This window comes from Mobula birostris, chromosome 2 (assembly GCF_030028105.1).
Source record: "Mobula birostris isolate sMobBir1 chromosome 2, sMobBir1.hap1, whole genome shotgun sequence".
NCBI classification, from domain to species: Eukaryota; Metazoa; Chordata; class Chondrichthyes; order Myliobatiformes; family Myliobatidae; genus Mobula; species Mobula birostris.
The window spans coordinates 189,384,344-189,409,939 of record NC_092371.1 but is presented as its reverse complement, the minus strand read 5'-3'; the positions used below and the strand labels follow the sequence as shown (position 1 = coordinate 189,409,939).

The window sequence follows — 25,596 nt, the reverse complement described above, 5'->3', positions numbered from 1 at the left end:
GGGTGAGTGGGCAAATTCATGGCAGATGCAATTTAATGTGGATAAATGTGAAGTTACCCACTTTGGTGGCAAAAATAGGAAAACAGATTATTATCTGAATGGTGGCCGATTAGGAAAAGGGGAGGTGCAACGAGACCTGGGTGTCATTATACACCAGTCATTGAAAGTGGGCATGCAGGTACAGCAGGCGGTGAAAAAGGCGAATGGTATGCTGACATTTATAGCGAGAGGATTCGAGTACAGGAGCAGGGAGGTACTACTGCAGTTGTACAAGGCCTTGGTGAGACCACACCTGGAGTATTCTGTGCAGTTTTGGTTCCCTAATCTGAGGAAGGACATCCTTGCCATAGAGAGAGTACAAAGAAGGTTCACCAGATTGATTCCTGGGATGGCAGGACTTTTATATGAAGAAAGACTGGATGAACTGGGCTTGTTGGAATTTAGAAGATTGAGGGGGGATCTGATTGAAACGTATAAAATCCTAAAGGGATTGGACAGACTAGATGCAGGAAGATTGTTCCTGATGTTGGGGAAGTCCAGAACAAGGGGCCACAGTTTGAGGATAAAGGGGAAGCCTTTTAGGACCGAGATTAGGAAAAACTTCTTCACACAGAGAGTGGTGAATCTGTGGAATTCTCTGCCACAGGAGACAGTTGAGGCCAGTTCATTGGCTATATTTAAGAGGGAGTTAGATATGGCCCTTTTGGCTACGGGGATCAGGGGGTATGGAGGGAAGGCTGGGGTGGGGTTCTGAGTTGGATGATCAGCCATGATCATAATAAATGGTGGTGCAGGCTCGAGGGGCCGAATGGCCTAGTCCTGCACCTATTTTCTATGTTTCTATGTTTCTATACCAGGCTATGATGCAACCAGTCAGGATACTCTCCACTGTACATCTACAGAAGTTTGTCAAAGTTTTAGGTGAATGGCAAATCTGTACAAACTTCTAAGAAAGAAGAGGCACTGTCACACCTTCTTTCTAATGGCACTTACAGGACAAAACCTCTGATAACACCTAGGAATTTAAAGTTACCAATCCTTTCCACACCTGATCCCAGAGCTGAGTGAAGAAGCAGTGAAATGGCATCTGCTGTTGACCTGTTGTGATGATGGGCAAATGGGAGTGGATCAAGGTCACTCCCCAAGCAGGAGTTGATATGCTTCATGACCAACCTCTCAAAACACTTCGGCACAATCAGTGGAAGTGCTACAGGATGATAGTCATTGAGCCAGGTTAACACATTTTTTCTTGGGTAATAAGGCGAAGTTGAAGATCCATTGTGAGGGAGGTACAGAAGCCCAGGTTTTGAAGCTTGGTTAATAGTACCAAGGGAATTCTGCATTAAATACTGAGCTGTAATTGATAATCAGTAGCCTGATGTATGTCTTGCTGTTGTCCAGCTACTTCAAAGTAGAGTGGAGAGCCAGTGAGATCTTATTGCAGTGATAGGCAAATTGCAGGGGTCCAAGTCTTTGCTCTAGCTGGAGTTAATTGTCGCCATTACCAACGTCTCAAAGCAGTTCATTATGGTAGATGTGAGAGCTACTGGGTAATAGTCAATGAGGCAGCTTACCCTGCTCTTCTTGGGTGTTGGTATGATTGCTACCCACTTGAAGCAGACAGGAACCCCAGACTGCAGCAGTGAAGGGTTGAAGGTGTCCTTGAGTACTCCAGGCCAGTTGGTCGGTACAGGTTTTCTGTTTCTGGTCAGGTACGCCATTGGGGCCTGACAGCATTGTCTGCAGCATGTTTCAATGGTTCATTTGTCATCAGCCTCTGAGACACATAGGGTACCCAAATGTGTGTTCATCTCTCTTTTAAAGTGTGCTGCATCTGTTCAATTGTGTTATGGTTTTCTAACCATCTTCCTTCAACTTTCTTCATTTTGCATTTCTCCAATGATGATAAAAAGAACTGCAAATGTTGGAACTCTAGAAAACGGAAATGCACAGTAAGTCAAGCAGCATCTGTGAAAAGAGAGCAGAGTTAACATTACAGATCATTTCTGAGGATGAATCTTCAATATGAAACATTAATTCTGTTTCTCTTCTCAGTAAGCTGCGTGTGTTCGGAATTTTGTTTTCATTTAATTGTGCTATTTAAAAATGGCCCATAGTTTACTACTATTGATGCACCATAGAAGACACCTCATATGGATGCTTCACAGCTGGGTATGGCAAATGAGACTGCAAGAAATTGCGGAGTTGTGGACTCCGTTCAGCACATCACGGAAAACAGATTTTCCTCCAAGGTTTCTGTCTATACTTCTCGCTGCCCGCTGCTCTGTAAATGTAATCAAAGCCCACACCCACCCCAGACATTCGGTCTTGTTCCCCTCCCATCGGAAGACACAAGATCTGAAAGGACTTATCACCATTCTGCTATTGAACAGTCCCTCCGTACAATAAGATGGACTCTTGATTTTACAAGACCTCGTTATGGTCTTTCACTTTATTCTCTGTCTGCACTTCCTCTGTAACATTTAATTATGCATTCTATAATTGTTTACCCTCAATGCGCAGTTGTAATAATCAATACAAGCAAAACAGTTTTAACTATACCTCAATACATATGACAATAATAACCTAATTCGAATATTTAAAGTATTTCTTTCTACCAGTAGCACTTCTAATCCGCATATCCCAAACATATTTAACAGCAACAGTCGAAACTTGATTATTGTTTATTGTTTGATGTGCTCTTCCTGTAGATGTCATATTGCTGAGCTGTGCGAGTGGATAGTGTCCCTCATTGCTTCAATGCATTACCATTCAAACATAACCTGCAGCATTGACATGAAGCGTCCCGTTCACAACCACGCCCTTGCCATTTTGCTGCTCGTCGCGGTCGTCATGCCAACTGAAACGTCATTCTGCCCTGCATCTAATTGGAGGAAACCCCGTTGTCGGGCAGCAGACTCCACCCGAGCTAACCTGTAAGAATAGAGCAATGACCCCGCCCCTTCATTAGCCTTAGCTGATTGGATAACTTTGGCACGTCTGCAGCAGGTTTCAATGGTTCATTCGTAGAACAAGTTATCCGTCATAGTGCAAGGGATAGAGAGGCGTGGCTTTCCGCGTCCGTCAAACCGGGTGGGTGGGCCCGCCTCCACCTCCGGTCTTCCGCTGGCCCAAGTTGATCCATTTGAGGAGATACAAGGTTGAACCAGGTTTGTTTTCAGGGAATGTGTTGCGATAATCGCTCTTCTCTTTCGGAAGGAGGCAAAAGTAAAGGGGAGTGGGGAATCAGTTTATAAAGTAATAGAAGGGTAAGCGATGTTTAAATTTAAAAAGAATCTTGGAATTGCAGTCTTGGAGTTTTGGCTTAATTTTGAAGATTTCTTGGATTTTAATAAAAATCCGCCATGTTTCTTTTTTTGTACTTTGCACAAATTAGATCCACGCTACTCTACCCCGAGATCGATTTTGGAGGGGGAAAACAAGCGGATGTAGATAAGAACACCCCCTCATCAATGCACCCACTCTCCCGCCCTTTGCCCACCTAGCTATCAATCTCTTTCGGGCATGTTGGTTTTGTCTTAGAATAAATTTCCTCTTTTCTGTCCGTCTCTCAACAGACTGCATACCTTTTAGCTGAAAGGCGGAGTGAGCAGAAGTTCAGCCCTCGGTGTACCGAAGGCACAGCAACAGAACTCAAGGAGAGGCCGGCCAACAGAAACATGGAGAACGCAGAGCAGGACAAGCAAGAGAAACCAGCTGAGCAGACCAACAGCAACCCCGACAATGCCAAGCAGGTTGATCAGACCAACAGCAATCCGGAGAATGCCGAGCAGGTGCAAAGAGCCAAGATGGCTGAGCAGGCCGAGAGATACGATGATATGGCCGCTGCTATGAAAGCGGTGACCGAGCAGGGCTGCGGGCTCAGCATTGAAGAGAGGAACCTGCTGTCGGTCGCCTACAAGAACGTGGTGGGCGCCCGCCGCTCGGCGTGGAGGGTTATCTCCAGTATAGAGCAGAAGAACGAGAAAGACGAGAAGAAGCTACAGCTGATTAAAAGCTACCGGGAAAAAGTAGAAGAAGAGCTCCGTGAAATTTGCGGCGACGTCTTGGTAAGCGGTGCACAAAGGAAGGGGGGGGGGGGTCTCGATTCGAGGTTCCTCTAGCTTTAAAACCACTGTAAATAAACTTCCCTCCAAAGAAGCAAAAACGAATTAAGTGCGTTTATGTGCAATTTTAGGTTAACTTCCGTGAAGTACTTAAATTAACAATTAAATAAGTCTGAAACATGATTAAGACGGCTCCGAGTTACGCTATTGGATATTGGTTTTCTAGGTTAGTGTGCCAGTAGCTTACATACACGTGAAAAGAGGGAAAAGATCTTATCCAGCTCTTCAGATTTTTCCCACTACTGTTTGTGATACACTTGATTAATTCAAAGCTATACGCAGTCGATAGGTAATATTGTAACCATTCGAGGAGTGACGTTTCAAAGATTAATTATGAATTAGAATGCTGCCTTTAGCTGATCATTAGCAGAGTAAACCATTCCTGCATTAAAATGTTTACATTTTCTGTTAACTAACTAAAGTTGCAACATTTAGCAGAAAGTTGCTTGTGTAGTTTTATAGACAGCGTTGTAAAACTGCTTCCTTGTTACTGTATTGCTACATAAGCACCGTTTGAAATGGGTATATTTTCTCTGAATTGGCGAATTTTATTTTTGCTTGTTTGGGCGTTGATAGTATTGAGTGAAAAATACAGGTAGTTATCCTATTTAATCTTGTATCTTCCCTTAAATGATGTCTGTTCTTAAAAAGAACTTGTAGGCTGAAAGTTAATTTTAAGATGTTTGATGTAAAAGTCAATAGTGGCGACGTTTGAATCGCGGTTGCTTAGCGTGATGGAAACTGACTCCCATCTCAAACATGAGGTTTTAAAATTGAAATTTTAAAATAATTTTAAAAATCTTTTTTTTTGTACCGCTCCCCTCCACTTACTACAGATGTCACTTAAAACTGCCACATTATTATCCTGTCAGGATGCTGCAGTTCAATAAATATGTCAAATAAGTTCATGGCAGTCACATTGTCATATAATAGTTTCAAGTTGAATTTAGGTGTGTAGGCTGGGTGGGGTGGGTTGGTGTGAATCTCATACATCAGATCAGCTTCTTCATAACATGATGTTGCAGCCAACATGGTACTTTTAATGTTTATCATAATTATGTTATGTCAGCCTGATTTAATTTTAATTATAGGTATTGTAAAGTTATTGAGGATCTTTGTTCTAAGCTAGAAATATTGAAATTGAATGTGAATTGAGCAAAATGCCTTGAGAAAGGTACACAATCACAAAAAAAAAGATAACATGCATTGCTTGTTACTTTCCTGGATTGAAACCTGTTTTTCTCCCAATGATTATTCAGTGGCATCAGCCCTAGGCCGAAGATTTTAGACACTTCTAGTTTGACGCATTTAAAAAAAAAATAAACATGGTTGTATGAAATCTGTTGCCTTGAATGATGTGGACCTATTAATTATGTTTCTGATTGTTTGATATACAGCCTTAACTCTTTCTTCTTAATTTTTGGAATTGTCAAGCAGTTCTGAATGAATTTTTTATTCAGTTTTCATGAAAATAATCCATTCTAGATGGATTTTCAAGCAATTTGTTCATTAGCACAAACTCATGCTTCTGTGATCAGCCAATTTAAAGAAAGGTATTGTGGAAATCGGCTTTGCAACATCTTCCTGCTTTTTTTATCTTATAAAGTACTTTTCATTGTCAGCTGTACCTCTGTTCATTTTAAGTAGTGACAGCTTCCTTTAGTCAGATGTATTGTAGAGCAGATGGAATTGGTCATTAATGTAATTAAATCATGTCTCGATGAAAACCTGGCTTGATACCAACTGAGTAGAAATGTAGTATTAAATGGCTCTTGCCCCAATTTTGTCTCTATTTACTACCAGCTTCCTAATTGAGTTGCTGAATCTGAGCTTTGTCCTGCAGTTAGACTTAAAATGTGTTTTTCAGTTTATATTGCTGTGATTTCCCATATCTGGACACATGGATATGCTGCACATTTTTAGTGTGGACAAATTAGGCATAGTAAGTGTTACAAGCAGTTGGAGACTAAGCCAGAAGGTCAAATTCACCTCATCATTGTTTTTTCAATGGTTAAACCAGAGATGAATATACAGATGATGTGATCCTGAGATGAGCAGTTTCCTGATGGGTGGATAACAAATTAAAATGCAGTTAGTTGGTGAGTTAAATTGTGTCAGAGTCTGTGATGTTGTATCCTAGGCTCCTGATGTTTTGAAGCCTTCAATGGATATAGTTTTTATGCCAAATGTCTGGAGTGTGGTCAGCATAGAACTTGTTTTATTTCCAAATAGGTACAGAGCTCATTCTTATTATTTTGGTTTACTTGCAGTCTCACAACTTTATTTCAGTGTTGGCTGTGTGGAGTTTGTGCCATCTCTGTGTGGCCAATTAATCAACCACCCCATCTCAGCTACATAGTGGTAGATTAATTAGCTGCTCTAAAAGGTGATAAAAGAATAAAGTCGATGGGTAAGATTTGCAGGATTATAATATTAAAGGGGCTGTCACAGTAAATTAATTTAAGATTTTAAGTATGAAATCATCTAGATTCGGTGAACTGCAGGTGAAAAGGGGCAACATGGATATTAAAAATTGAGGTAAAACGTATGTAGGTGGGTAGAAGAGTGTTGCAGGGCATGTGCAGGAAGAGCAAGGAAATGAGACATTTTAAGGGAAGCTAGAAGATTTGTGAGTCAGATAGAAATAGCACTTTAGCTGCCATTCTGTTCAATCAATGCCCTCTGGTGTTTACTACTAATGTAAATAATTTGGGTTTAGGAGTAAGTTATGAATCAAAATGGATACCAGTTAGGGAATAAAGTTAATCTTTTAGAAGGGTTGGAAGCAATAGCAAGTGAATTCCAGTGAGATGAAGGAATAGAAACACTGGCAGATGGAGATCGGCCTCAATGTTTGTAAAGAGTTGCAGTTTTGAAAAATAATTCAGAATATTCTCTGGGCTGAAGGTATTGAATTAAAGTACAGTGATGCAGCTTGGTACATTGCTTGGATTCTAGATTTTATATTCTAGATGCAGAATATAACAACCAAGTGTTAATGAATCTAAATAGAATTGTAAGGCTTAAAGTTATTGGAGTTTAATCTAGATTGCGCCTAATGTTAGGGAAATAGCAAGAAACAAAATGGATGTTTTTCATTCAAAATCTTGTACTGAGGCACTGCCGAGAAGTATTTATAACTGAAGAGTTTGATTTGAGGGCAATCAGTTGAAAAGGCAATACCATATTTAAATGATGGAGTTTTGGGATGGGTGCAGGGTGAACAATATATATCTTCAAGCATACAGCAGAATGTTCATGTTTTGAAACAACTTATGAAATTTTTGTGCTTGATGTTGACATTTTGAAAGTTGGATGTGCACCAATGAGGGAAGTTCTGCAGACCCTAGAGATCCTTTAAATTAACACAAGTTCTTTGCAAATTCTGACATAGTTTTTAATGCATTGTTGATGTGAAGAAAGTGTTATTCTTTCAGTTGCTAATCCACATTGTGCAGAAGAACTGTTACTTCTGGCACTGTTCAGCAAACCTAATTTAATTTTTTGTTCCTGTTAAAGAGGCCACTGAGCAAAACTATTATCCTCTACTACCTTTCCTCATTTCCCTCGTGTATTAAAACTGCAGTTAATTTCTACTGCAGGATTGGAGGTTTGTTCAAGATAATGTTATTGTCATAATCCGTGTTTTTTTTTCTCCAAAAGTTTTAATTACTATTATGGAACTCAATGTGTTCAATTTCATCAGGTACTTTTGTATGGTAATTTAACATTTCTTAATAATAAGTAGATATAATATAATAAGTGGTATGGCCTCTTTGTTCTAAGATTCTGGTTTATTATGTACTTAACCACCAGGTTGTCACACTTCTCTTTTTCCCTCCCAGCTACTTTGTTTCCATGGTGTTCAGGATTCAGAGTTCCCAGTTTGTCACTCAATAGACCAAATGGCCTAATTTTGCTCCTATATCTTAGTCTTATAGTATACTTGACAACTGAGTATTCTTAGTGCAATGAAGTAGAAAATTCTGAAGGTGTGAATAGAACTTTAAGGAAATTCCTTCTCATTACAGTTGTAAATGGCCAATAACTCAAACTCAGATAATAGCTTCATGCTGCCTCCCTTCCCTTTTTCTTCACTCCAAATTATAATCTTTACACAGAACATGGTACGCCATGGCAGTGTAGCAGTTACCATGATACCATTACTGCCACTGTCTGTAAGGAGTTTGTACGTTCTCCCTGTGACTGTGTGGGTTTCCTCCAGGTGCTCTGGTTTCCTCCCACAGTCCAAAGACCTACAGATTTGTAGGTTAATTGGTTATTGTAAGTTGTCTCATGATTAGGCTAGGTTTAAGTCAGGGGTTGCTGGGTGGTTAGCTCAAAGGGTCTATTCCAGTGCTATCTGCAAGACATTTGTACAGCTTTCCCATGAACCCGTTGGTTTCCTCGGTGTTCTGGTTTCTTCCTACATTCCAGAGATGTGCCTGTTATTAGGTTAATTGATCATTATAAATTGTCCTTTGATTAGGCTATTGTTAAATAGATGGGTTGCTGGGTGATGCTGCTTGTTGGCTGGAACAGCCTGCTTCTCACTGTAAGTAAATAAGCTGCCTTTCTGTATGCCTTGTCAGCCCCCTTAAATGCAGTGCTCAATTTTGTTTTTAAATCAAAATTACTGTATTGTATGATTAGATCGAAGTATTAAACCGCTATGTTTTTTTTTCATTTCGGAAAGTCAAAATCTCAAACAATTTGTACCTAATAGTCATTTTAAAGTTTCTTTACAAATTTTTGGTTCACATACCACAGGATATTACTTTTGCATTCTTTGATTATGCTTCATTTTTGTTGTGATTTATACTGTATAATGTTTAACATTCATTTCAAGCAGAAACTGCATTGCACCAATACCAAACTTAGCGTTTAGAAATCCATTTACAATTTATAAGGGTGGAAGAATGGTGCATTTTTTAAAAATATGAGCTGGTTGATCTAAGTGGAACCCAATTTGACTGGTGTTCATGTTAAACTAAGACTTTTCAAATGTTATTTTCATTTTTGACTTTTTAATTTAATACTTCCCAGTGTTGTAGCCTAAACAATGTGTCTAATCTTTAATCTCATTACTTTAGTCATGTTCAATTTGCAGACTGATTATTCCAAATTTTGAGTGGAGTAATCGTCAAAAAAAATACATTAATGCTTAGGAAGGGTAAAGTTGGGGGGGGGGCAGATATGAGTTAAGTTGTTTACTAATATAGTGACTTGAAGAGTCAGAATCAAGTTTAATATCACTGGTGTATGTTGTGAAATTTGTTTTGTGGGAGCAGTACATTTCTAAAAAAACTATAAATTACAATAAGAAATTATATATACATTGATTGTGTCGCTTCGGCTCCTGTATCTCATTGATAGTAGCTATGAGAAGAGAGCACATCCTGGATGATGGGGTCCTTAATGATGCCGCCGCCTTGAGCCATTGCCTTTTGAAGGTATCCTCTGCTGGAATGGCTAATGACTATGGTGGAGCTAGCCTAGTTTACAACTTTGTGCAGCCTTTTCTGATCCTGTTCAGTGGCCCTTCCATTCCAGACTTTAGAATGTTCTCCATGGTACAACTGTAAAAATTTGCAAGTGTTTGCTAACGTACCAAGTCTACTCAAGTATAGCCACTGTCATGGCACCTTTATATTTGCATTAATATGTTGGGCCCAGGATAGATCTTTAGAGATGTTGAAACTCAGGAAGTTTTTAACTGCTCACCCTTTCCACTATATAACCATATAACAATTACAGCACGGAAACAGGGCCATCCCTTCTAGTCCGTGCCGAACTCTTACTCTCACCTAGTCCCACCGACCTGCACTCAGCCCACAACCCTCCATTTCTTTCCTGTCCATATAGCTGTCCAGTTTAACTTTAAGTGACAACATCGAATCTGCCTCCACCACTTCTGCTGGAAGCTTGTTCCACACAGCCACCACTCTCTGAGTAAAGAAGTTCCCCCTCATGTTACCCCTAAGCTTTTGCCCCTTAACTCTCAACTCATGTCCTCTTGTTTGAATCTCCCCCACTCTCAATGGAAAAAGCCTATCCACGTCAACTCTATCTATCCCTCTCATAATCTTAAATACCTCTATCAAGTCCCCCCTCAACCTTCTGCGTTCCAAAGAACAAAGACCCAACTTGTTCAACCTTTCTCTGTAACTTAGGTGATGAAACCCAGGTAACGTTCTAGTAAACCTAATCTCCTGCTGATCTCCTGATGAGGACTGGTGTGTGTTTCCTCAACTTTCCCTTCCTGAAGCCAGCGGTGAATTCCTTGGTCTTACTGATGTTGAGTGCAAGGTTGTTGTTGCGACACCATTCAACCAGCTGATTTATCTTGCTCCTGTACACCACCTTGTCACAATCGGAAATTATGCCAACAATAATTGCCAGCTGCAAGTTTATAGGTGGCATTTGAGCTATGTCTAGCCACACAGTCATTGGTAGAGTCAAGCTGTGGGCTGAGTCTAGATCCTTGAGGTGCACTAGTGTTGATTGTCAGTTTGGAGAAGTTATTTCTGATTTGCACAGACTGGTTCCTGATGAGGAAGTCAAGGAACCAGTTGCAGAGGGGAGGTACCAAGGCCTAGGTTTTGGAGCTTGTTGATTATATCTGATTATGAACAGAACTGGAGTGTAGTCCTATCTTTATCTGGAAAAACCCTCATTTCTTTCCTACAATTTATTCAGTTCATCTGTGCAATGAATGTTTGTTACTGCCCCCTCTTGGCACTGAAATCCTTTAAATGTATCACTTATAACTAATTCCATTTGTGGCTTGCATCCAACTATGAACTTCAGTGGTGTTTATTGCCAACTATTTTATAGCTCTCAAAAGAAAAGACCAGAAATATTACATGTTTAAAGTTGAGAATTTCAGTTGTGTGCAGTCCAAACTATAGAGCCTGTGAAATTTTAGTCTTTCCCCTCCTGGGTCTGTACATTTTAAACTTGTGTCCCATCCGGGACAGGCCCATTCTCGTTACTCCTCTTTCATTGTAGTACAGGAGCCTGACGACCCACAGTCAGCTGCTTCCCATCTGCCATTACATATCAGAATGGTCCAGGAACACTAACTCCTTTTTTTTTTATTTGCACCATTTGTTTTGTAATTCATAGTTTTTTTCTTTGTCTTAGCACTGTACTGTTGCTGCAAAACAACAAATTTCACGCCTTGTGTCGGTGATAATAAATCTGGTTCTTACCTGATTTTCTGCAAGTAAAATTGTCGAATGGGCAAAAGATTTCTTGTTTGCATGTTCAATCTGTCAAATTTAAAATGGAAAATAATTAATTAAATAATTAACTCCTAAATACAGTATATGAAGCTGATACCTCTTTTACCTGGCTTTGAGCTCATTCTTAATGTTCTGTATGAGTTGATAAACTTCAGACAATGCCTGCTTTTTATGATTTGTTTTTGGTCCAGGAGCTTAGTTACCTTGTTTCTGAGCTCTCCAAGGTATTGTGGGTTTTGCATAGGTTTGCTTAATTTGAGACCTCTCTATTGCATCAGAAATGGTGCTGTCAAGTACCATCCCCTATTTTTTTTAGATGAAGTTACCATTTCCTGTTTTTGTTTTTCTTTAAAGTTTTACAGAGGCATCTTGCTGCGATCACCAGTCTCTGGAGTAAACTGACCTGATATTCTTTCAAAGTAGCTCTTTGAAAATGTCTTATTTTTACTCTTGTGACCTTTGTAAACCTACAAGTTTGGTCTCTCAGTCCTGTTTTTTTTCTTCCTGGATATGGATTTAGAAATTTATATGTGTAAAACTGGATTTTTGATACCCAGAATAAATCGTGGATGAACATGAGTTTAAAGGCAGTTTTAGTTTGAGATAGATCTATCAAGTACAGTTTCGGTCTGACCAGAAATTGTGTAGGCAACACACATAAAATGCTGGAGGAAGTAAGCAGGCCAGAGAGCATCAATGGGGGGGGGGGGGGGGGGAGCACAGTCGACGTTTTGGGCTGAGACCCTTTGGCAGGACTGCAGGAAAAAAAAGATGGGCAGATTTAGAAGGTGGTGGAGGGAAGAGAGGAACACAAGATGATAGGTGAAACCGGGAGAGGGAGGCATGAAGTAAAGAGCACGTGGTCAAAGAGTCGGAGAGCAGCAGAGATCACAGAAGGGGAGCAGTGAGAGGGTTTCACCGTGTGTTCTGGAATTCAATAAACATAAGGTGTAATGAACAAATGAACTACAATGGTTATAAGTTTTGGACCTACTGCTAAAACTTGGCTGGGAATGTGAGGTGAGTAAGATGCTGCAGTTTAGAACAAAGTGTAGGAAAATGGGATCGGCTTGACAAAACAGAATTTTGTTCTTGCTGGGTTATTCTGGGATCCTTTAGCATGTTTTTTATGTAAGAGACATCAGAAGCTTGTGGCTGCTGCATCAAGGCAGGCTTGAGGAAAGGAAATTATCAATAATGCATTTTTGGCAAGGGATGATATCAGGAAAAGAAGTCTATTCTAGTTTTTCTGGCTCAAAGGCCTACATAATAGGATGAAAGTGAATGATATTTCGTTAAAGAAAAAAACCCACAACTTTTAAGTTGTTAATCATGATCAACAGCGCAATGGGACTTATTCCTATAAATTTCTACAGACTAAAGAAAATATTACAGAATTTTAAAAGTTTTTTTGTTGAAACACATTCCACCAAGTATTGTGGAAGCATGATTAAATAAAATAAGGTAGCTGCTCTAATCTGGTACAAGAATTGAACCTTCTGACGTGTATTTGAAATGTAGTGAGAGAGTCCTGGAGTCTTCTGAAAGCATAGTTGGTAATGATGGGTCACTGGGAGGATATAATATGGAGAAATAGTGGATTGCACAAAGCCTGAAATGGAGGAGATGGTGAAAAGATGTAAAAATGAGGCTAAAAATTTTATTTTTGAGGTACAGTAGAACCAGAACCCAACAGAGATTGCATTCACTATAAAAGAGTAAACAAATATAGAAGGCTGAACACGGATCTAGCAATGACTGTGCAAGTGTGTGGACGTCAGCGAGTTAGACCGGTGGGAAGAGCTTAAAAAGAAGGCAGCTTTATAGAGTGGGCGTCAGAGGAGCAGGTAACGGAGTAGAGGGAGTCAGAGTAGGAGAGCTTTGGCTCAACGGGGCTTCAGCGATAACGGGACGAGGCGAGGTAAGTTATTTGTGAAGAATAGGAAGTATGTCAGATATGGGATGTCCGGGAGACCAGCTTAGGGAACTGGAGGTGCAGCTCGATTACCTTCATCTGATCAGGGAGAGTGAGGAGGTGATAGAGGAGCTATAGCAAGTAGTCACACTGGGGCCTTAGAAGATAGATAAGTGGATAACAGACAGGAGAGGGAAGGGCAAGAGTCTAAAGAGTACCCCTCTGGCTGTCCCCCTTAACATAAGTACTTCTGTTTGAGTACTGTTGGGGGGGATGGCCTACCTGGGGGAAGCAACAGTGGCCGTGCCCCTGGCACAGAGTCTGGCCCTGTGCCTCAGAAGGGTAGGGAAAGGAAGAAGGCAACAGTTATAGAGGACTCTATAGTTAGGGGATCAAACAGGTGATTCTGTGGACGCAGGAAAGAAACACAGCTGGTAGTTTGCCTTCCAGGTGCCAGGGTCCGGGATGTTTCTGATTGTGTCGTCGATATCCTCAGATGGGAAGGTGAACAGCCAGAGGTCGTGGTACATATTGGTACCAACGACATAGGTAGGAAAAGGGAGGAGGTCCTGAAAACAGACTGCAAGGAGTTCGGAAGTAGTTCAGAAGCAGGACCGCAAAGGTAGTCATCTCAGGATTACTGCCTGTGCCACGTGGCATTAAGTATAGGAATAGAGTGAGGTAGAGGATAAATGTGTGGCTGAAGGATTGGAGCAGGGGGCAGAGATTCAGATTTCTGGATCATTGGGACCTCTTTTGGGGTAGGAGTGACCTGTTCAAAAGGGATGGGTTGCACTTGAATCTGATGGGGACCAATATCCTGGCAGGGAGGTTTGCTAAGGCTATTGGGGAGAGTTTAAACTAGAATTGCTGGGGGGTGGGAACCGAACTGAAGAGCTGGAGGAAGGGACAGTTGGCTCACAAATTGAGAAAGCTTGTAAACAGTGTGTGAAAGAGAGGATTGGCAGGTGATAGAGAAGGGATGTGCTCAGACTGATGGTTTGAGATGTGTCTCTTTTAAAGCAAGGAGTATCATGAACAAAGCAGATGAGCTTAGCGTGGATCAGTACTTGGAGCTATGATATTGTGACCATTACAGAGACTTAGGTGGTTTAGGGGCGGGAATGGTTACTTCAAGTGCCAGGCTTTAGATGTTTCAGAAAGGACAGGGAGGGAGGCAAGAGGTGGAGGCCTGGCAATGCTGATCAGAGATAATGTCATGGCTGCAGAATAGGAGGAAGTCATGGAGGGATTGTCTACTGAGTCTCTGTGGGTGGTGGTTAAGAACAGGAAGGGGTCAATAACTCTACTGGGTGTTTTTTATAGACCACCCATTAGTAACAGGGGCATCAAGGGGCAGATAGGGAGACAGATTCTGGGAAGATGTAATAATAACAGGGTTGTCTTGGTGGGAGATTTTAATTTCCCTAACATTGATTCGCATCTCCCTAGAGCAAGGGGTTTAGATGGGTGGAGTTTGTTAGGTGTGTTCAGGAAGGTTTCCTGACACAATATGTAGACAAGCCTACAAGAGGAGAGGCTGTACTTGATCTGGTATTGGGAAATGAACCTGGTCAGGTATCAGGTCTGTCAGTGGGAGAACATTTTGGAGATGGTGATCACAATTCTATCTCCTTTACCATAGCATTGGAGAGGGATAGGAACAAACAAGCTAGGAAAGCGTTTAATTGGAGTAAGGAGAAATATGAAGCTATCAGGCAGGAGCTTGGAAGCATAAATTGGGAATAGATATTCTCAGAGAAATATACGGCAGAAATGTGACAAATGTTCAAGAGATATTTGCTTGGAGTTCTGCATAGGTACGTTCCACTGAGACTGGGAAAGGATGGTAGGATACAGGAACCATGGTGTACAAAGGCTGTTGAAAATCTCGTCACGAAGAAACGAAAAGCTTACAAAATGTTCAAAAAACTAGGTAATGATAGCAATTTAGAAACTTATAAGGCTAGCAGGAAGGAGATTAAGAATGAAATTAGGAGAGCCAGGAGGGTCCATGAGCAGGCCTTGGTGAGCAGGATTAAGGAAAATCCCAAGGCATTCTACAAGTATGTGAAGAGCAAGAGGATAAAACGTGAATAGGACGAATGAAGTGTGACAGTGGAAAGGTGTGTATGGAACCAGAGGAGATAGAGGTACTTAATGAATACATTGCTTCACTACGGAAAAGGATCATGGCAATCATAGGGAGGACTTGCAGTGGACTGAAAAGCTTGATCATGTAGACATTTTGAAAGAGGATGTGCTGGAGCTTTTGGAAAGCATCAAGTTGGATAAGTCACTGGGACCGGACGAGATATACCACAGGATACTGTGGAGGCGAGGGAGGAGATTGCTGAGCCTCTGGCAATGATCATCAATGGGGTCAGGAGAGCTTCTTGTGGATTGGAGGTTGGCAGATGTTGTTCCCTTATTCAAGAAAGGGAGTAGAGATGGCCCAGGAAATTATACACCAGTGAGTCTTACGTCAGCGGTTGGTAAGTTGATGGAGAAGATCCTGTGAGGCAGAATTTATGAATATTTGGAGAGGCATAATATGATTAGGAATAGTCAGCATGGCTTTGTCAAAGGCAGGTCATGCCTTACGAGCCTGATGGAATTTTTTGAGGATGTGACTAAATACATTGATAAAGGTAGAGCAGTAGATGTAGTGTATATGGATTTCAGCAAGGCATTTGATGAGTTACTTCATGGAAGGCTTATTGCGAAAGTAAGGAGGCATGGGATCCAAGGAGACCTTGCTTTGTGGATCCAGAATTGGCTTGCCCACAGAAGGCAAAGAGTGGTTGTAGACGGGTCATTTTTTTTGCATGAGGTTGGTGACCAGTGGTGTGCCTTAGATCTGTTCTGAGACCCCTTCTCTTCGTGATGTTTATAAATGACTTGGATGAGGAAGAGGATGGGTTAGTAAATTTGCTGATGACACAAAGGTTGGGGGTGTTGTGGATAGTGTGGAGGGCTGTCATGGGTTACAGTGGGACATCGATGGATGCAAGACTGGGCTGAGAAGTAGCAGGTGGAGTTCAACCCAGATAAGTGCGAGGTGGTTTATTTTGGTAGGTCAAATATGATGGCAGAATATAGTATGAATGGTAAGACTCTTGGCAGTGTGGAGGATCAGAGGGATCTTGGAGTCCAAGTCCACAGGACACTCAAAGCTGACTGTGTGGTTAAGAAGGCATATGGTGCATTGGCCTTCAACCATGGGTTTGAGTTCAAGAGCTGAGAGGTAATGTTACAGCTGTCTAGGACCCTGGTCAGACCCCACTTGGAGTACTGTGCTCAGTTCTGGTCATCTCACTACAGGAAGGATGTGGAAACCATAGAAAGGGTGCAGAGGAGATTTACAAGGATGTTGCCTGGATTGGGGAGCATGTCTTATGATAATAGGTTGAGTGAACTCGGCCTTTTCTCCTTGGAGCGATGGAGGATGAGAGGTGACCGAATAAAGGTGTATAACATGATTGAAAGGCATTGATCGTGTGGATAGTCAGAGGCTTTTTCCCAGGGCTGAAATGGCTAACATGAGAGGGCACAGTTTTAAGGTGCTTGGAAGCAGGTACAGAGTAGATGTCAGGGGTAAGTTTTTTACGCAGAGCGTGGTGAGTGTGTGGAATTGGCTGCCGTCAACTGTGGTGGAGGTGGATACAATTGGGTCTTTTAAGAGGCTCCCGGATAGGTACAGGGAGCTTAGAAAAATAGAGGGCTCTAGATAACCTTAGGTAATTTCTAAAGAAAGTGCATGTTTGGCACAGCATTGTGGGCTGAAAGGCCTGTATTGTGCTGTAGGTTTTCTATGTTTCTGTGTGTCTTGGAATAATCTGGTCCAAAGCAACCACAGCAAGTTTAGTATTGGTTTATTATTGAAATGTGTATGAAGACAGTGAAAATCTTGTTATGTATGCTGTTTATACAGATCAGATCATTACACTGTGCTTTGGGCTAGAAGCAGGTAAAATAATAACAATGCAGCGTAAAGTGTAAAAGCTACCAAAAGAGTGTACTCCAGGTAGACAAGAATTTAGGTTTAAAAGAGTAAAATGATCATAGAAGTAACGAATGGATCTGCCAGGGAGCAGCTTGCAACAAGTTACCATGGTGTTGAGAAATTTGTTATTTTGTTTTAGCAGTACAGTGCATGACATAAAAATGACTATAAATTGCAGAAAGAAATGAAAAAGAAGAATAGTGATAGTGTTCATGGACCTTTCAGAAATCCGATGGCAGAGGGGGAAGGAGCTTTTCCTAAAATGTTGACCATAGGTCTTCAATCTTCTGTACCTACACCTGATGGTAGTAATGAGATGACATTTGGGATGTCAACTGGGATGACATTTCTGGGACGTTTTGAAGACGGGCAGTTTGTATTGTTAAATGGTCGAATTGGTAGCTTGTCCAAAACTAAATGCTACAATTCCATAGTTGATTTTGCTTGGAGTAGTTTTGGTGATTGACTGCTGGTGGCATGCTTGAATATTTGAGGATGGGGTAAAGAGGCTAAAAAGCAGATGGTATTTTGTGAAAATAGAAGAATTGGATACACTTTCTAATTTGGCTTTGAGTGACCTTGGTAAGTTTTGCAAAGCTGTGCTTCCATACTTGAGAAGGGAGCTCAAGTATATTTTGGTCAGGTCATATCTGGAGTAAGTGTATTGGTCTGATTAAGGAAGGATATATATGCATTTGAAGCGGTTAAGTTTACTCAGCTGATACTGGCGTGAATGGTTGTGTTACAGGAATAGGTTGGACAGACTAAGATGGAGTGTAGAAGAGTGAAATATGGAAGATCCTGAGTGTCTTAGTGTGGACGTGGAGACAGAATTTGGTCATGTGAGAACTTAGAACTAAAGGACACTTTGAAACCAAACAAAAATAGTCACTTAAGATGAATGCGCTGCAGCTTTTTTTTTCCCCCTGAGGATTGAGTGTCTTTCAAACTCCTTGAAGAGTGGTGGAAAAGACATTGAATATCTTTGAGGCAGAGTTGTGTAAATTAATGACAAATGTGAACAACTGTTTCTGGAGTAGTGTTTTTTCCTCTCCTCCCAACTCCACCTGAACACATGCAAATTGAAGGTTGTTATCATGTAAAGTTGTAGTATTGTAGCACTTCTGAAATTTATTCTTATTCTGCATTGGACTTGCTTGAGATTTGACTTTTTTTCTCCTCTCCCTCCAGGGTTTGTTGGATAATTATCTAATTCCCAATACCACCTGCTCAGAGAGCAAAGTCTTCTACCTGAAAATGAAGGGCGATTACTTTCGGTACCTCGCTGAAGTTGCTTCTGGAGATGACCGACAACGTAAACTAATTTTTTTGTGTCCTTAAAATTGAAAATCAGTCATTTTAAAAAACAAATTTGAACAAATGATTAATGTGCAATTTTGTCATAAGGCAGCCTACTCTGAAATCTGTTCTCATCTAAAATGCAAAAAAATGCCGTGGTTCAAAGCTGTTTGTCATCTGCTATGAAATTATTCCATAAACTTGACATTTATTTGTGAATTTTAATAAGCTGAAGGGATCCCAGGTGAAAAAAAAAATACTTTTCAATATTTAGAATTAGAATGCTGGTGTTCTGATATTGTACTGCCTTAAAAATGTCTTGTATAGACTTTTAATGTTTACTGTAATTTTGAAATCTAATTGAATTAGCAGTTCTAACTTGCTGAATTAATGATAGCGTTTTGAAGGCAAACTAAGTTTCAATTTACAAATCTCATTATTTTTGTAGAAACGATACAGAACTCGCAATCAGCATATCAAGCAGCATTTGAAATCAGTAAGGAAGGTCTGCCATCAACACATCCAATCCGTTTGGGTCTTGCTCTTAATTTTTCTGTGTTTTACTATGAAATTCTCAACTGTCCGGAAAGTGCCTGCAAGCTGGCAAAAGATGTAAGTTATATGCTTTCTAAGTTTGAAGATGTAACTGGAATAAATTTTAAATGTGCTGGCATATTCATACATACAATTATGTTTTAAAAAAAAAAATCCCTGGGCTTGTTTTCCTTCTCTAAAGGCATTGATGTGTTGCTGAGGTACAAAATTGATGTCAAAGTGTCCATTATTAACACGAAGAAATCCACAGTGAATTCTAATTAAAATATTTTACTACAGGCAGTTCAGAGTTATCTGATCAACAAATCTGATCAAGTTTAACAGATTGTGATCTGGATGGGAGAACTTGCCTTACTACTTTCCTGGCTGTTCAGTAGAATTTGGGTAATTTGCAATCTTTGAAAACGTTTTTGTAAATCAATCAGTTTGGTTTCTCTTATTAAAGAGGTTATAGATCAGCTGAAAGTATCTATCCCTGATGTACATAAATGGGGTGAGTGAGGAGTTTTGAAGCTTTACAGTAGTTGAGGAAGTGGAAATTGGGCCTACTTGGTGTGCATATCCAAGGGTACAAATACTTTAGGTATGTTTATTTCTTAACTCCATGAAATGGATTTGGTGTTGATTTAATTTTATGGTAATGATGGATTTGGAGGATTCTCCTGTCTGACAGCATGGCCTGTGGGCAAGAGGTATTCTAATAGGCTATTTCATGATGGTTTGTCAAAGCCTTTAGACATTAATGATTTTGCTAAAAATGTTAATTAAGGTGATGACGCTAGTCCTCTGACTAAAGCAGCCCAGTTCAACATGCTTTTGCATTCAGCATTGCTTGCAATGCTCATCTAGCAATTTCCTTGTCTCAAATAACAACATTTGAAGAATTCATTCTTACGATTATGCAGCTCTATCATATCTTTTTTCAACCTTTGCTCCAAAAACAACCCTGGCTAATCTCAACTAACTCTGTGGCTGAAATCTCTACTTCTTGGAACCAGTCTTTTGCACACTCTAGCTTACGCGCCCTTACATGAAACTCAGACCCATTCCTCAATGTCCTGCCCCTTTTTATGATTTATGCACCTGTATACCCAGGTCTCTCAATTCCTGCATATGCTTTAGACCTATGATTTTTAATCTATATTTTTCATTCTCTGCCAAAATGTTATGTCAGAATATTCTGTATTAAGTTGTTTGACTATTCTGTTCATCTGTGTCCTCCTACAAACAGTTATTATCCTATGTTGACAGCACCTCCTGCATTTTGCATTTTGGAAATTTTGAAATGTTACCTTGTACACCCATATTAAAATATTATATAACATTTTTTGTCTTTAATCTATGCCCTTTTGTTTCCACTTTGAGAAAGAAAAGACATCTCGCTTCTGCTTGGTCTCTTTCTTTTCCCTCAACCTACTGATGTTGAAACCCACTCAATCTTCACAAGATTCTGTTTCCTGTACTCTGTTCTTGTAAATCTCTTCTGCGTTTGTCCTAAAAATAAAATGCATTATCCTTCTACTCCACTTAAAATTTATGTTCCAAGAAAATTAATCCACTTATCAAAATGAACCACTTTGCAGAGTTGAATTCCATTTGCACACTTCGTAACCAGATTTGTCTTTGTAAATTTTGGTGCTTCAAGTATTAATACATGATTATACTCTTAATTTGGTGTTCTCTATAAAATTCAGCAGAATGCTTTATTTCATAAGAAAATAAGTCAGCTCAATATAAAATGTGCTTTAAAACTTCCTGTATTTTGGATAGGTATTCATTAATATGATTGGTTTAAACTATGTCTTCTCATCTGGTTGACTAAACAGCTATATTGGAACCAAATCCTTAAAGATAATTTGGGATTGCTATGCTTTCTAACTAAGCAAGTCAATCTCAAAATAGCCACTCGTATGGAATGGGCATAATGGGCTACAGAGATCTAGCATGAGAGATTTGTGGAAAGTTGCAAGGGACCTGAAGGTCGTCTAGGGATGAAAATACACTGCATTTTAAATGTCTGAGATTTCCTATTCAAACAACAGTGCTCGTTTGTGTTCTGAAGATGAGATATGGCTCTAACATCACATTTTTTGGATAGGGTGCCCTCTTTCTTTTTTTGTTAGTTGTTATTCTTAGCAATTGCTATTGGTTTTGTTGAATAATCATTTTGTATCATTTATTAGATAATAAAGCCAGATATATATTGAAATGTTCAACCATGAGTATGTCTGCAAGATAACTGACCTTCAATAACATTTTTTTGCTCTTCTGGGTAGGTACTAAGCTTGCTAAAAATAATAGTTCTTTCATGGGTTTGAGATTTGCCCTGTCTTGGTAGTATCAGATTATTCATAGTCCTTCCTGGGTTGTGGGGATTCAGCAAACATTACAGCAGCACCTGTCTGATATTGTCTTCCTATTTTCCAAATTCTGATCTATTTACTAGGCATTTGACCAGGCTATTAAAGAGCTGGATATTCTCCAAGACGATAACTACAAAGACAGTACCCTCATAATGCAGTTGCTTAGAGACAATCTTACAGTAAGTTAATTCAGACTTTCCCTGTACTTTTCAGTATTGAAGAATTAAAGTTGTACATGTATAATCAGTTTTAACTTAGGAGTTTTTTGTGCCATGAAATAATGAGTAGTCATTCTTGGAATGTTCTGATGCATTGTGCACATGACTTACTAATGCATTTTATAAAACTTTGCTGAAGCAACAATGATGTCATTATTACCTGTCACCCCAGCGGCTGCTAAATCCTTAAAATTCACTAGCCAAGAGGGCTGTGGAGGCTCCATCTCTGTCAAAGCTAAGACAAAAACCATTAGATTTTTAGATGTTAAGGGAACCAGGCGACATGGGGTTGATTCATTGATGTTGAGGTAAAAGGTCAGACATGATCTCATTGAATGAGGGAGTAAGCATAAGGGGCTGAATTACTACTACTATTTCTTGCATTCTATAATGGGGAGGAGAAGGGTTTCCATGAAGATGGAAACAAATTTTTGGAAAAATAAAAACAAAAACAACAGGAATTCTACAGATGCTGGAAATTCAAGCAACACACATCAAAGTTGCTGGTGAACGCAGCAGGCCAAGCAGCATCTGTAGGAAGAGGTGCAGTCGACGTTTCAGGCCGAGACCCTTCGTCAGGGTCTCGGCCTGAAACGTCGACTGCACCTCTTCCCACAGATGCTGCTTGGCCTGCTGCGTTCACCAGCAACTTTGATGTGGTTTTTGGAAAAATAAACTCTTTTTGGGCTTCCAACCGGGCACAGGCATCGATTATAACCGACATTTCGATGACATTTTCATCAGAAGGGTTTATTCATGACATTCGCTGGGAAAGCACTAGATCCTTTTTCAAATTTTTGTAAATTTCAGCAGGCAAGGGGTGAGACCTGGTCCAGCATGGTGGCATAGTGGTTAGCACAACACTGTACAGTCCAGGCGACCCGGCTTCGTTTCTCCCCCGCTGCCCATGAGGAGCTGTACATATTCCCGTGACTGCATAGGCTACGGTTAAATCGGAGGGTTGCTTGACAGCGTGGCTTGAAGGGCCAGAAGGACCTATTCCATGCGGTATCTCAATAAATAATAAAATGTTAACAAGTCACGGAGAGCATGAGAATGGGGCTACAAGTGAAGGGAACATGTAGAAGTGTAGTCAAACATTGAAAGAAGATGTAGAAGGCAGTGCTAAGAGTTATAATTCATGATGAAACCTCCAACAGGAGATTGGAGGTGAAATTGAGCATTATGAGCAAAGGAGAGTTTATCTCACTAAGAGGTTGTTTGATGTCACCTGCTGCCTAGTTAAACCTGAGGAATTGGGTAAGGAGGAAATCACAATTGCTGGCGTGTATTGGAGGTATGGACCATAGATTTAGTTTCTCTGGTGTAGGGAAGAAGGAAGTGAAGCCTTGTCCAAGAATGCATGTCTGTCAAGTGTGGTGTAGAGGAGAACTGAGAACATTTGGTGCGTACATAGTAATATGTGAAGAAGGGAAAGGATTGGTTCAAGAGTAGTGATCTTCGATTCAGAGTATCCCAAGAGAAAGTGGCAATGCATTCAAAAGCATTAATAGATAGGTGGCAAAGACTGAAGAATAAAGTTGATGAGATCAGGGTATTGTCTGAGAAGGGAACACCAGTGATGACAGTGTTCAAAGATTAGAAGTAGTTAAAAGAATTAACTAGTATCTAGTTAATTAGGAACTAATTGTTGAGGGTAAAAAGCAGCCCTCTGAGATGTAATAATGAGGAATCCAGAGAGGCATTAATTCAGAGCTGAAGCAGGTCTCGTGGCTCAACTGGTAGAGTCACTCCCTCATAGTGTCAGAAACCTGAAATTCATCCTGACCTTGAATGTTGTCTATGGACTGACTAATATAGGATTAGCACAATTAGGTGGTTGATGGTCATTGAGGATTCTGTGGGTTGAAAGGCCTGTGTCTGTGCTGTATGACTCTGTCTATGATCAAAGCTATTTGATTATTTTTTCTTAAGGGCAAAATTGAGTTGTAAATAAGCTAATTGGGACTTGGTAGTCCCAATGCATAAAATATAGGTTATGTGAGATTCAAGTACCTATTGTCATACAGGTTCTTTAGATTAAATTATGGGAAGTGTCTCCATTAAGAGGAACAGCTCGTTATTAATTTGAAAATGAAAAGATATTTTGTCACAATTACCAGTTCAAGAGTTGCCCACAAATAATTTTGCTATGTACAATAAGGAATTATATGTTTTAATACTTAGTTATTAAACTTTGAGCAAAAGCATATAGGTGGTCATGTTTGGGTGTTCATTATAATATAAAGTTTTTTTGAGAATTTTTAATATTTACGTACAAGAATGAGTAACGATTTTCCCTTCTGTTTCTAGTTATGGTCATCTGAGAGTGCAGCTGATGAGAGTGAACCTGTTGCAGCTGAGCCTGGAGAAAATTAGGTGCACTCGAGGCACAATTCTCCAAACTTTTTACACATCTCCATTCCTTACTACACTCAAATTCCTATAGTAACAAAATTTGTCAGTACTGTACTTATCTATGTATGGAAAGCCCCAAGTTTTGTCTTTATATACACACCATTGCTTTAAAAGAAGTCCATCCCTTGGTTTGTGTTGATGGTTGTCTGCCTTTCTGGTATGCAATTACTGCTGTAGAAGAGTATATAGTTTTAACTTTATAACGTGAGTAACCTCAAAATAGAGGACAGATTGTTTTAATATTTTAAATACTTGCAATGTTTGTATTGTGAGCATATTAATAAATTGCTGCATTAGAACGTAATTCAGATTTACTCCAATACCCCTTTTTTGCTTGCTTCCCATTGTCAAACCATTTTCCAAATTTGCCAATTTCTAGTTCTTCAAGATTTGACTTGTGCATTAAGTACTCTTCAACACTCTTTGATTTACAATTGTCATTAATTGAAAACTGACATAGCTGAAGTAAAATAGTCCTTGCACACCTCTCTATTCTGCAGGAAGACTGGCCTTGTGTAAACTAGTTACTTTGTTGAAAATATAAGACTGAAAACATTTAAAATACTATCAAGTTTTTTTTAAAGTACCTTGTGATTTTGGAAATTGAGTCTTAACGTTTTTTAAGAAAGAAATGAATTCTTTGCCTATCCATGTCATGCTATTCACTTCTCAACTGTTATAAAACATTTCTGCTGAAGTTTAGAATATGCTTGTAAATGATTAAGTTACGTACATGACTTTGAATACACTGGAATGGGAAAGCATTGGATTATGCCCAGTAATTTTTTTTTAAGCATATTATTTCTTTGCAAGTTTGTGCAAATATAAGGGGATTTTCAGTGAGATTTGGACCACTATAATTGTTAGTTATTTTATCATAATCTCCAAAGGCCTTGTGAAAATGTCAATGCCCAATGTAACATGAAATAAATTACATTTTATAGACCATTTTTACTGACTGTGTATATTATTTTGATTATGGACCACGATGGAAGATTTTCAAAAAATGTACATATGTTTGTAGAATCTCTATTGGTGTTTAACACTTTATCACTGATGAACCATTGTTAAAAGTTAATTTTGAAATTATTGAACTATGAAATAGAGTGCCTTGAAAAACTATTCAGCCCCCTAAACCTTTGGTCACATAAATGAGTACTACAACCAGGGATTTTGATCAATTTAACTGAGAATTTTTATTAGTGAATCACGTGCTCCTTTTCTCCCCCACAAGAGCCCAAAAAACATGGGAAATTGTAAAGCATGGAAAACTAAAAGTTCAAAAACTGAAATGTCAGTAGTTCAAATGTATTCATCCCTCTTTACTCAGTATTTAGTTGCACCTCCACTCACAGCTATTATAGCCAGTAGCTTGGATGTCTTTATTAGCTTTGTGCAATGTGATGGAGCAAGATTTGCCCATTCCTCCTTGTAAAATTGCTCAAGCT

General features: G+C 39.7%; 1 protein-coding gene across 2 annotated transcripts; it reads left to right on the top strand.

Annotated features, from left to right (window-relative positions):
- Positions 1–3,067: 3,067 nt before the first annotated feature.
- On the top strand, positions 3,068–25,096 carry LOC140193970 (14-3-3 protein beta/alpha-1-like). 2 transcript variants are annotated; one of them, XM_072251214.1, is made up of 6 exons: positions 3,068–3,170; positions 3,579–4,070; positions 18,487–18,610; positions 19,043–19,206; positions 21,596–21,691; positions 24,044–25,096. In XM_072251214.1, the coding sequence occupies exons 2-6, from the start codon at positions 3,681–3,683 to the stop codon at positions 24,107–24,109; spliced, it is 840 nt and encodes a 279-aa protein (XP_072107315.1). In that variant the 5' UTR covers positions 3,068–3,170; positions 3,579–3,680; the 3' UTR covers positions 24,110–25,096. The 2 variants fall into 2 exon arrangements, with proteins under 2 accessions (XP_072107315.1, XP_072107316.1); XM_072251215.1 differs by lacking the exon at positions 3,068–3,170 and adding an exon at positions 3,178–3,269.
- The last annotated feature ends 500 nt before the right edge of the window (positions 25,097–25,596 follow it).